Source organism: Cyprinus carpio, chromosome B5 (genome assembly GCF_018340385.1).
Source record: "Cyprinus carpio isolate SPL01 chromosome B5, ASM1834038v1, whole genome shotgun sequence".
Lineage (NCBI taxonomy): Eukaryota > Metazoa > Chordata > Actinopteri > Cypriniformes > Cyprinidae > Cyprinus > Cyprinus carpio.
This window is the reverse complement of record NC_056601.1, coordinates 8,113,103-8,126,659: the sequence shown is the minus strand read 5'-3', so window position 1 is coordinate 8,126,659 and position 13,557 is coordinate 8,113,103. Positions and strand designations below refer to the sequence as shown.

Here is a 13,557-nt window from a genome sequence, read left to right as displayed (position 1 = left end):
TAACTTTAGTTAGACTGAAATTTGCCAGTAACTACTTGCATAACTGAAAATGGAGGGAAACCAAGGTCAAGTTATGTTTATCCAAAATGTTTGACATAAATGTTTCAGCTTGATTTGTCAAAACAAACACTCTTCTTGTAACACATCGAATGCGGTGCAATGGAAACCTTTATATTTGTTTAACAACTTCCAGTGGCAGAGCAAGGAAAAATTAATGGAAGAATGAAAGGAGGAAAACTGACTTTGCAAATGATAGATTGTTCAAAAAGCAAAATGCAAGTCTGTCAGCAGATTATATAATTACATCTGATGTTAATGAACAATTTCGTAGCTGACTACTGTTGCTAGGTAAATTCAGCGGATTTTTATAAAATTGATAAAATAGTGAAAATAAAAAGCACAATAAGCATTTCATTATTGAAGTAGTATGTGCCAAACTTTTATTTTTTTCTATTTCACATGCACAGAAAATGCATCAACCCTGTTTAATTAAAATAAAATAAAATGCAACTGATGATTTGAAATCTACAATACAATTTAAATGTAGTTTTTAAAGTTGCCCCGTATGTAAAGTAATTTATTTCAAGTTGGTGTGGCTCATGTTTGAAAGTTTGGTATTGTTCTATTGTGTTCAACTTTCCTGGTTGCAGTTGCTCTTGATATCAACACTGACACTAGCAAAAACTTCTGTCAATGCCAGATCAAGTAGGAAAAGGATGTTACTCTGCACAACGCCATTGTTCGCTGGTTAAAAAAGGTGTACATGTTCAAACATGTTTTATTAGTTTTACTTTTAAAGTCAAATACTGACCACTGAAATGTACTAGAGTGAAAGTAAAACTAACATGTAAACATTCAAGTATGGTTCTTGAAAATCTACTCAAACATTACATAGTAAAGCCACAGAATCTGTTTGTGGCTATAAAGTTAAAACCACACTGTCAGGGAAAAGAATGCTATGCTTTTTGAGTTCACTGCCATATACAACAAATCAAACATCAAGACCAGGCAGGCTGCAGCATTTCAAGAAGCCATGAAGTTGATATAACTCCTCAGGTGCAATTATGAATGGGGTGTTATACCAACAGATTGTGTAATGAAAGGTACGTCATGACAGAGCACACAGAGCACTGTTTAGCTCTTTCTCTCCAATATGTCTGTTGAAATGGAGTCTGGATTTTTAAGAAAAATCCCTTTTCTTTTGATGATTAACACATCTATACTGGATGACCCATAATAACCATGGCAGCTAATATTAAACACATTAAGTGACAGCGAAATGTTTGAATTTCTTTTCTCATTTTTTGCATGATATGAAATTAACATTCCAGGTATCTGGCGAACAGAGATAACGTTTACTCTGACTCGTTTTTCATTCTGAGCACAAGTATGTTTTTGCCTCAACAGAACAGTTTCTTGGCACGTTACTGAACTGTAATATACACTCAGACATACTGTCATCTGATGTTTGGTGCTGTTGCCTAGGAAACAGTCCACGTAGCTCTGCTTTGGAGCGAGTGGAAAGAGTCTGGAAGCAGGAGTTCATCTCCTTCATGTCACTGAAGCAGCAGCCCACAGATGAAATGATGAAGAGCGCTACCCGTCACAAATGATGATCTAATTCTTTCGTCATTCAGATATACTGACTTAATCCTACATAGATGTGCCAAACTCAAACTGACACACAAGTTCAAAACTTGCTTTTAGACATAGCTCAGGTTTTTAGAGATGTCATTCAGGAACAAGCCCAAAGGTTAGTATAAACAACATTTGCCTTCTGGAATTTCTCTATTTGATACTTACTTTTTCAATTATCCTTCTTATTTTGTGCCAATGTACAGCAATAGTGCAAATATCCTTTGCTAAGTGAACCAAGTGTTATAAAATTAATGGTCAAGTGTGTAATCTCTTTCCACGTGGCACCAACCAGATCTGCAAAACACGACTGTTTTCAAACACTCCCCCGGTCTGCCACTGTTTGAACAAACAAGTAACCTCACACCATTGGTTGATTAAATATTATGATGTTGCTCAGACTGCAATTCAATTTGGTGCCACAAATAGCATAGAAGTTACACGTCACCTTAAAGTCTTTTTTTGATTTCTTTGCGTTCCATTATTTCATGAGAATGTGTCCAATTTTTTTATTGCAGTTTTCCATTGCATGTTGGAAAGCAGATGGAAAACTCAATCTAATGCAAATGACAAAGTTTCAAACATAACACGATAAGAGTGATATTTTCCAGAATTGTAGAATGTATTGGGAGTGTAGTAGATGAGGAGAAAAGATAAGTTCAGCGTCCATGTGACAGTAGCACACATACTGTACACACAAAAAACACACACACACAATAATATTGGTGGTGAAAAAAACAACAACATGTTTATTAGATTACAAATGACCTGCTTCTTGCGTCAGACCAAGGCTGCATCTCATTACTAGATTTACTTGATATTAGTGCTGTGGTAACTCATAGAACGCTTACAAAACTATATGGGTAATCAAGGACAGGCTTTACGATCGTTTAGATCCTACCTGTCTGACCTTTACCACTTTGTTTATTTAAACAGGGAATCATCTTAATTAACACCAGTAAAGTATGGCGTGCCACAAGCATCTGTCTTAGGCCCTCTGATATTTTTATAATATACGAGTTGCCCCTTGGTAATATTATCAAAAATATGGGATTAGTTTGCATTTTTATGCTGCTGATACTCAACAATATATTTCAGCAACACCAGATGAAACTTCTAAATTATCTAAGCTATTACAGATTGGATGTACTCCATATATCTTATATCTGATCAAATGCACATTTTTATTCTTTGCTTGAAATGGTTAAACAGCAGCTATGCTCATTTTTCTACTCATTAAGTTTCTACTGTACCATAGGATGGGTATCTATGGTATGGAATTAATGGAATATTAATGGAATAATATGGAATATATGGAATTAAACATGAAATTTCTAAGTAGAAAAACTGAAATCTTATATTTTTGTAAAACATACTCCAATAAACTTGTTTACAACTTTTTTTTTTTTTACAGTGTAGATACAAAGCAGCTAATGTTACCATACAGAAGTATTTCAAAATTTTACAGTTAAAAGTGCACATCTGGTGCATGCTGCTTGATCATTTCTTATGAGGTCATGGTTTTATGAGAAGAGCTTAATGAAACAATGCTCCCAAAGCCCGATTTCCAAAGAGATTCAAAAACTGATTTCTTTTCCGCATTACTCTGTATCTACATATGTCCAGAACGAGTTTTAAAGCTCCAGTAGTAGTAATAAAGTAAATTTGAAGAATAGCCTGTGCATTAACAGTTCCAGCACGTATGCTGAGTCACTTTAATAAGAGCTGATATTTTTCTATTCTGTGTGATCCAGTGGGTTTGACGCAAACCGGGAACCTCTCCTCCCTTCCAAGGATATGTTTGTTATCACGGCAGCCAAATGCTGCTCTGAGACAGTTGCAGGAGCATTCCTCATCATTTCACAATAGCAAGGAGACAGCAAGAACTCTTTGACATTTCTCACCAATGAGAAATGAGTCCCACCGGACAGAAATATGCCATTCAGTCATAAGTCATATGGTTGATATCCGGAAGATGGAGTGTCACAATTCAGATCGTTTTGTGGTAAAATTCGAATTCTATGGGAAAAAATAAACTAATAAATGATCCTCTCAAAAACAGTCTCAGTCCTGCTTTCCACTAATGCCCTGTGATAACCATCACTGGCCTAAAGTGTCTGGAGCAAAACCCAGCAACATCACGCTAGGAAGTGAATCAGCCTGCCCCTCAAAAAAGACACAGAAACAGTGTCTAGCTAAGTGCGGTCCTTCCCATCATAAATAAGAAAAACTTTTGAGGAGAAAGAAAGGCCTCACTAAAGCCATCAGGAGGAACGACTGATGACACTAGCATGTGTTCACTTCCTCCCCAGTTGCCTAAAGCCATTGTGATTGCTTTCACAGACAGCAGAGCCCAGGCATAGTCCACCCACCAACTGTCTGACCTTTATATAAGCTTAGCTGTAGGAGGAACCCTCAGTTTAACACTCACAAGCACAAGACGAAACGTTTCAGGATACAGAACAATGGATTGGAAGAGAAGTTAAAATTGTATGTGCAAAATGACAGAAAGGAGTCAATTACCAGCATCAGTCGCAGCAGCATCTCCCATTTCCACCTAGAACGGTTTCTCTAAATACACATCTTGCTTATTATGTGATTTCCAGATGAAGGAAAACTCCACAGAGTCGCTCTGTCTAAAGGTCTGGATGATAAAATGAGTGTTTTAACATTCTAAGACCCACTGTGGCAAAACGGCAACACTTGTTTATACTGTATTTAGCAATTACACAGTACCTGTTCTTCACATTAAATATGAGCTGAAAAAGCAGCTCACACTATGAAATGTTTCTTAGCAACCAGCTTGGCAGGAAAATATTTGCCTATAGTGTGCCTACTGATACCATTGCTGCCTATTTTGTGTAAATATTAAATCAAAAATATATAATACCGTATTTTAAACATGAAACTGGACTTTTTTTTACACCAGCTTTAATGCTATATACCAGAGTGCATTTAGTAAACTGTAGCTATATATTCCAAATGATTTTTTTTAAGCTGTAGTCTAATGAAACTCTGACTGAACATATTTAAAAACATAGTAAAGTTTCAGCCTTCTAGCGCACCAGGAAGGGTTTATAGAGGTCAAGGCAACTGTACTTCAGACCTCTAAATATGCATTTTCAGGTATTTTACAGGCAGGTCACTGAAGTTTAGGAATATTCCAGGAAAAAAGGTGTTCACTTGTTGGCTTCTTGTTCTTGTGTGGTTAATTATAACAGTGGTAAAACCTTTAAAGCCCAGCATTACAATTTTCCAATACTTAACGTCACCACAAAACAAAATATGCATAAACATCATGATTTTCATGACTCCAAAAAATAAAAAAATATATACATTTAAGGGGGGAAAGCAATACATTATCAATATCACTGCTTGGCTCCCTGAGGATTAAATGGGAAGGAAAGATATTCACAAGTTGTTCTTTCACAATGCCTGAAGACACATAAACAGATGAAAAGAGATACTTATGGGTAAGATTTCTTAAAGATTGAAGAGATGAGGAATGTGCTACTGGATCTAACACACACAGACACGTTTATGCACGCTGGACAAGGTTCTACTTAAATCGTTCACATCTGGACACCAATCTTCAATCACCCACACGGCCAGGCTCTGCAAACACAGTGGAGTGGAGTGAACTGTATCAAGAGAACAGTGAGTTCAGACGGCCTCCTTCAGCCAAAATATCATCCCTCTCTCTCACACACACATGCACGTAAAATGCCATGGATCTTTGTTTCTCATCACAGTACCATGTGTGGCTCTGCTTATGACAATAAGATAAAAGGAACAAAACCAAGTCACAGAGAGGAAAAACAGTGCGAGAGGAAGAACGAGAGGAGATTGATGAAAGAGAAGAGGATTGTTGTTTACAACTTGCAAATAGATGACAAGATGATGGTTAAAAGAAACAATTTAAACAAAAGCTTAAGACACTTTGTTCACAAGGCAGCAGGTTCTAATTCCTCCTCGTCTTCTGAAAACTGTCGCTGTGTCCATGAGCAAAGTTTACTATGTTCTGAAGTATGGTACACCTCTTTGCCCACACTTCCTTTTTTCCCCAGGGTGTGCCGGTGTTTTCTCATATTATGGAAAATAATGACTTGAAATAGCCATAAACATCTGTTTTCAGGAACCCTGTCCTCTCGGACTGACCATTTAGAGGTTTCAACATGTTGGCAAGTAAAGACGGTAAAATCATCAAGCGTTCTACACATGTCATATAAGTTTAAATCTGCTCTGAGGAATGAAAGGAATGTTGTTAAACTCTAAACGGTAAGTGTTTGGTTGACCAAGATAACTGCATCATAAAGCATCACATCATTATTTTTTTAATGCTTGTTTTTAATGAGCAAAACACATTATATTAGCCACCAGGGACGAGCCATCAAATCTTTCCATACTGTTATGCTAACTATTAGTGTGAAAATAAACCAATGAAATAAAACAGAACCATACTCAGAGAAAAGAAGTGAGAAAAAAAAACACTGTTGGGATTAATGATGAAGTTATGATTATATTCATGCTGCTCCTTATACAGTCCACATGGCTGTCCCATCTGAACAGTGTCTGTAGTCTAAATATCCATAACTTAAGTGGATTATATTGTCAACACAACTGTCAGAAGAGGGTTTTTACAACCTAGCAGGACACAGATGGTTGCAGTAACAGTGACTCCTAGTGGTAACATAGACAATTACATATGTGTTGCAGATATTCTGAGGAGTTACGATAAATATAATTCCCTGCCTGGAAAGCAGAAGTCCTGAGTCAGTTCCTTCAAGACATTTATACTGCCGAGAGGCATTACAACACATAGAAACACATAACAAAGTCAAACAAAACCTGCTCACCTGCTGGGTGTGGAGAAGCCCTGCAGCAACTAATGGCTTTAAAAATGACTTCATCCTCTTCATGTTCTCAAGTGAGGTCATCCATAACAAAGCACCTACAGCAAAAACAGATCAATGAAAGGAGGCAAGGATATGAGCATCTGCCCTAGATAAACATAAGCCCTGGTCTGACCTCAGGTACAACATAGTGTCATTGCTTGGGTTTGTCGACTGTATTTAGGATCTTGTCAGCATAAAGAATGCCTTTAAGGTACACGCTGTCTTTTCATTCAGGGAAATGTTGCCATATATCATGGGAATCTGTCTGTCATCTGCTGTCAGAAAGTACATGGGGTGATGAATGGTGCAATGACGGCAGCGTAAATCGTGTATCATGTCAGCTTCTTTAGAAGACTGTGGAAATTGGAAATTGAAATTGCTGCAGTAACTTGTTTTGCCACAATAAGAGCTCTAAACTGCAATTAAATCAGTCGCAAATGCGACAAGATATTACAGTTTAGTCAGGAAAGTTTCGCGGCGAATACCGCGCGAGCACCGATGTCTGATTCATGAACAAACGACTCTAATGAACCGGTTCTTTTTAACGAGCCATTCAAAAAAGACTCGCGAAACAGCCTACTCGATGGTGAGTTTAGCGGTTTGAATCAGCATGAATCAGTCAGTGAATCGGTAGAAATCGTCAATGAGTTCACATCTGGCTCCCTCATTGATCTGCGGCTGTATTTAGCCCAAATGTTCAGACCATACATATAGGCTACTGTTGTTTAAACCAATGTGATTAAGTTGTGTAGCCAGTGTCGTTTCACGTCATGCCTTGTCCTGTGATGGTTCTGGACATTTTGCTCTCATTAGCTCTCATTTCATCTCATTAGCCTACTTCAAATTACTCTTCATATGAGAACGAGAATTTATAAATATAGATACAGATTCAGTTTGGTTATAAAGTAATAATGAGTAATTGTATTCTATAAAACAAACAAACAAGCAAAAAAAAAATATTGGTTATTTATATGATATTGAGTTGTAAGGTTGAATCAACTGGTGTGATGTTGAAACTATAATTACAACATTTATATTTGTATTCATATCATTTTATTTTGTTAGCTGTGTGAAGCACTGATCGCAATGTTACATGACCCGGTCGACACAGGGTTCCTAATCTCTTAAGTACTACAGATTTCAGAGGAAATAATGAACGTATTACTGACAGCAGCATTCTGACAGAGAATGGAGTGGGGCCAAACCAAGATGGATTTCCCAGACGGCCCCTTTGCTGTCCAAAGCAAACACAGGTCCCACTGTCCCTGAGGTGTCAGGCTCAGTGTGTACAGTGAAGCTTCAGACACTAGGGCTCTTTCAGACTCTGTCAGACTGACACAGGAAGAGAGATGGCACAGGCACAGACACAGATCATGCCAGATTTAGATCCTATTATACACCGGTTTTAATTAAGAAGTTGTTGATCTTGAAGCTTCAGCCTGGCGTAAGTACAACAGTGGGTCTTTGTGAAGGTTAGGGGCAGGGATTTATTTTCTTCATATAATATAATTATTCTTTTTTTTTTAAAGATATGAGGATTTTTCACAGTGTGTCTGATACTGTTTCCTACATTAACCTATTATATCCAGATGTTTTTTTCTTCTTCCTCTTCTTTTTGCAGTAGACTTATTATCACAAAAGGATAATGCGTGAAAGTAACCATATGCAAAGTCAGAAAAATGGAAAAGGGGTAAGGATTTTTTTCTTTCTAATTTTACGAGTCAACCATTCTGAAAAATACTCTTTGATCATTCTTCTGCATATCTTGCCACAACGTCTCTGGTATTTTACTTTCAAAGGGTTCTCTTTTGAAGAAAGTGTTTGAAGAGAGAACTGAGGCATAGTAGGCATCCTTGATAAGACGGAGACTGAATCCTACCTACATCACAAGCCAGTGTTCCCTTTACACAGTCAAATCTTTCATTATAACATAACTACAGCATCTGAAGATTGAGCCATCAAAGCTAACAAACTGAACTCATCCAGTGTTCATTTCTCACTGAAGAGATGGCCTTTATTCTTATATGTGTTCAAATTAATGGTTAAACACAAATATGGATCTTTCGCACAGTTGATATTTATATGCTTTGAATAAGCAAAAACTAGTTTAATAATAAAAACTACTACTAAAAATATAACGACATAATAACAGAAAAAAACAAAACTATACACACAATAATGATAATAATAACAAACTGAATTATACAAAAATGCTATTAATTCAGAGCTTCAAGCACTTCTTTAACAAAACTAAACAACAATCTCAGCAGAACCCTTATTGTTGTCTTAATTTGTTTTCCTGGTTAAGTAGATTTTTTAATCAAAATGGTGTCTACCATTAAAAACTATAGTTACTCACAATGTTCAAAAAAAGTATAACGCTACATCTAAATGTTTTTGCTGTTAGATATTTTATAATATTAAGGTATTTTTGTTCCAATAGTACAGACACATTTAGTGAGTTTGGTACAGTGTCCAGTCAGTTTCCTTCAAAGCATCAAAGGCTCTGCTTGAGAGGACCCTGTAGGCTTCCTGTATGCTCTGATAATCAAGCTAGAGCACTAAGCTAACCTATCTGCTTCCTGACTTTAATTAGAATGGCTGAAAGCAGCCCTGCCTACAAGATTTACACACACATAGCTCTATCAAAGGCCACTTTGTACTGAGCACACTAAACAACAAAGAAGGGCAAAGCCTCAAAGCCAAGAAGCAGACCTCTGCTGCCCTAATACTAATCCTGTCATAAGGAGTCTTCTTACAATATCGTATTGTTTAGGATTAGAGGGAAAAACAGATTTGGGGTTTTAGAGTAGACCAGAAACTATATTCAAAATCTAATTTAGCTTCGTAAGAGTTTTAAGAGCTATAGTGTATAATAAAGAGCTATCTTTAAAATAAAATCAAAAAGACAGTCTTTGTAGGAAAGTATATGGCAAGCGACACTAATGAAGACGTGCTGCAACAAAGATCTTGACTTTTTCTATCACATATTAGTATATGAAATTCATTATGACATCAGACACAAGAGTAGAGTAGATTTCCTGAAAGTTAAATATTTGTTGAACAAAACAGTTGTTGGACTGGTAAACTGGTTGTCATTACATCGTCTGTTTTGTTTCTTAATGCATATCACTGCTAAATGTCAAAAATATTTTAATATTATTCAAAATATTAGGGATTCACTAACTTTGAAATTCTGGCCAATACCAATAAGCCAATACATATTTTTCATGCTTTGGCTCATAACTAGAAAACGGATTATTAAACAAAATCACTCTTCAAAATAAAAACTTTTAAAGGGATATATCTTTGCCATAATCTCTAACAATCCCTTGAAATCACTAGAAGATGACGTAAACTAAATAGGCAGAAATAGAGTATTTGCTGAAATTGGATAGGGTGCCAATACACAGCAAATCCCTACAAAAAAACTCTTCTTTTAATACAAAAAACAAAACAGCTCAAAATTGTTTGGTTCTTTTGCAAAACATGATTAATCACGTTTGTTCTTTTAAATTTCTGATTTATTTGAAATCACAATAAAACCAGTCAAGTTTACAGATGTGGACAGTCAGTCATGGAAACTGCCCGTACTGATAATTTCCAGCAAAAATAGTCGTTATCCGCTGGCTGTATTAGTTTAACAGCTATACACATATCATAAACATTTTGTAGTCTAGGAGAAAGGGCTTTAGGTCATTTTTCCGCGAGAGTGAAAAGGTTCAGCACCCTTAAAGTGCAACCTCCTGAATGTACAGCGGGAACATGAAGCGCATGTGGTAATTGTCCTTGAGGACGGTGTCCTTCAGTCAGTGCGCGCCCTTCTGGACCATCTGCGTAAAGCGGTTGGTGATGGTGAGCGTCGTGTCGATGAAACGCTCCACGCAGCTAACGAGACAAGTTTCCGTTCGGGAGTCCAGCTTGGAGCTCGGTTTGTCCATGCACTTATCCCAGCAAACATCCGTAAAGTTGTGAACCTGAGTAGAACGATAAACACGGTTAAAACCCAACAGGCTTGCTAACTGGGTTTAAATGACAGCACAACGGTACTGAAGAGTTAACGTTACCCACCTGCGCTTGAAACTGAGCCTTTTGCTGCTCGACCGCGATCAGACGCTGGAGCTCCGCAGCCTCAGCGTTCTCAGATAAACTAGCCGACGGCATATCAAAGCTAGAACTAAAATCAGCCATGGCGAAACTTTTATAGAAACAGATTATATACACAGGAACATGTGAAGGGTAAAGCAACGGCGCTCGCTGACAGGCATGAACGTGAAAGCAACTACTTCCGCCGCAAAAATATGACGTCATGACAAGGCTCATCATAGAAGGCTGCGTTCCAGTTTTCTTTTAGACAAGCCCTCGCGAACTTCCCTAAACACTTCCCCTCGTAGGAATCCCCGCAGCCATTTTGAAGTGCGTTCCACTTCGTCAAGTGGACGAGGGAAGTTTACATGGACATACACTCGATTTTTACTGAGGGAGCGAGTTTGCTTCATATGCGCACTTCTATACTCTTTGCTTCAGGCAAGCTTTCAGTCACGTGACAGGCTCGAAGACCTGGGGCAAGTTCAAACTCAACCCGGTGTGCACTACATGTTTCCTGGAAACGGTGTGCAACGGAGTTTGAGATACGTTTCTCTTGTTTGATGGGTGTGGCAAAAATGCCAGCCCAATCAGCAGCAACATGTATATAAATCACGCGGTATTAAAGAGACAGCCTGCACAATGTAATTAACAACAAAATAAATTCACAAGATCAAGTATATTGTTTGCACGTTTATTTACATTAAAGGCAAAATAACTAAAATAATAAGAGCACAATTATAGATCTGGAACTTCTTTAAGTCTGTCTAAATATCATTTAGTAATTGCAATGTCTTCTGGTCCATATCCTTTCCTTAGGAAGGTGTGCTAGACACTGATTAATGTTTCGTAAAAATACTATACATGTTTATATATTTTGCTATTACATTGTGGAGTGACACTTTCATAAACTTTTCTATACTCATCTGATTGTATATAATGGTAAATATTACAATAACATAGCACAACAACAGGAATCAGCAATAATGATAAGCCTAATACTCACAATAAAGAATGGACTTCTCAGCTGCCATAGTTACAACTCTTGAGTCATCAGAACAGGGTGTTCAACGCACCACCATTTAAAAAAAGTTTTGCACCATTTTTGTCGGGGCTGCAGCGCCCGTGGAGCAGTTGGGGGGTTGGTGCCTTGCTCAGGGGCACCTCAGTCATGGTATTGCCAGCACGAGACTCAAACCCACAACCTTTGGGTTAGGAGTCAAACTCTTTAACCATTAGGCCACGACTTCTACGACATAAAACAAAGGTATGTGGACAAAATGCAAGTTTTGGCCATTTGCAATATTAAGCACCTGCGGAAATATTTCAGTCATTAAACAGTAAGACAAACGATGTTAAAACACTTAAAGTGCCTTCATTTATTTAAAACAGTAATATTAAAAGATCAAATTCAGTAATCACTATATTAATGATGCATAGTTTACATAGACAAGCAGATGAGGTCGGTATATGAACGCAATCCGCTGAATGGTTCAGTGTTTTCCTTTATAATGGTTTTCTATGGGAAACCATTTAACGTGAAACTTTACACATTGTGTTTATATTCTAGATTCATATGCTTGCCTGTGCAAAATATACATCATCAATAATGGGTTTACGGAATTTCACCTTTTAATGCAAACTGCATAAAAAAAAAACTGGCTGTCAGTGGAGCAATGCTTTGTTTTGCCCTCCAGGTGGGCTTTCCGATGAGTGTGTGTCATCACCTATCAATTGACCACAATGCAACACCACTATGACGTCATTGCAGATCGCGTTTAATTTATCCCCACCTCAATTTATATTTATAACAGCCCAGGCATACCTATATACATATAGAATACCGCACCAAACAAATTCGTAAGGGTAAAAATGTAAACAGTAAACCAACTCCATAGCGGATTCTTAGTGATCAAGGGATTCCAATTCAGCCCATTCCAAGGGTTCCGCCAGTAGTGGGCACTAATGCAACGTAATCAATGAGATACATCCAAGTAAACGAGACATAGGGAAGTTAGCGAGTGAAGGGCATAAAAAAGTGAACTGGAACGCATCCCAGGTTTATCAAACGGCTTGTTGATTTCATGCTGCGCCGCAAAGATCGGCTGCCACCTGACAAATGCAATGCTTTCTGGTTAGATCATTTGTCTGACTTTGATCGGCGCTGCAGCCATCTTACGATCACACGTGCCATCTAAGTTCCGCGAGAGCAAAACGAGACCAGCCGCCGAGGTCAGGTGCTGCAGTTGCTCAAAATCAGCGGCGAGAGCCTTGATGACGACACACTTTATTCTCATTGGTCAGATTCTGTGATGACACGACATGTGTGTTTATTCTAAAAATTCATGTTTTTATAACAGTAAAAGCTTTTTTAGTGTGGTCACACTATTATCTTTAATCATGGTTATCAAAAAAAAAAACTGAAAAAAGTATATATACCACACTTTATTGGTATTTAGTAGCCTATTTGTATATGTTGAACTTTACTCTTGAACAGATGGTACTATATTAAGCAGTATATAAAAAGTGTTTCTGTTGCTCATAAAAACGTTTCGGTGTATTTGAGAAATATTGCATTTAATTCATTTTATCTGTGATAGAGTATTGCAAACACCTCGAGATCTTCACTAATGGGAGCAGTAAGTGTCCGACTTGACGTCTCCACTTTTAACTCTGCCCAGACTGCAAGCGGCTACTCTCGCCAGCCGGTGACAGGCTAGTGTAGTTCTTCTCAAACAAGCCTATGACTTTGGGTCTATACCATAGACTGTAAAAAAAAAAAACATGGACGCAGTGTCCATGATGTAACCCATAAGTTTCTGAAGAGCATTTTTCAAGCTCAAAGTGCGTAATTTAAACGGATGAGTTATAAAAAAAAATTCACAGTTGTCATGAAGGGCAAAATTAGCTATATAGATTAAAACCACTTTTTGTACCAGGC

The 13,557-nt window shown here is 37.6% G+C and overlaps 1 protein-coding gene across 1 annotated transcript; it reads right to left on the bottom strand.

The window, feature by feature from the left end:
• Positions 1–10,036: 10,036 nt before the first annotated feature.
• Positions 10,037–11,047, bottom strand: LOC109054813 (mitochondrial import inner membrane translocase subunit Tim8 A-like). Its single transcript, XM_019072055.2, has 2 exons — positions 10,602–11,047; positions 10,037–10,507 (listed from the first exon to the last, which is right to left on the bottom strand). Exons 1-2 carry the CDS (start codon positions 10,854–10,856, stop codon positions 10,340–10,342), a joined length of 423 nt encoding a protein of 140 aa, XP_018927600.1. The 5' UTR covers positions 10,857–11,047; the 3' UTR covers positions 10,037–10,339.
• Positions 11,048–13,557: the final 2,510 nt, after the last annotated feature.

Excerpts from the sequence above, each read along its gene's own strand:
- LOC109054813 (XM_019072055.2), bottom strand. The coding sequence starts at position 10,856 with ATGATGAGCCTTGTCATGACGTCATATTTTTGCGGCGGAAGTAGTTGC. Across the intron at positions 10,508-10,601 it reads AGGCTCAGTTTCAAGCGCAG|GTTCACAACTTTACGGATGT; the intron begins GTGGGTAACGTT and ends CGTTCTACTCAG.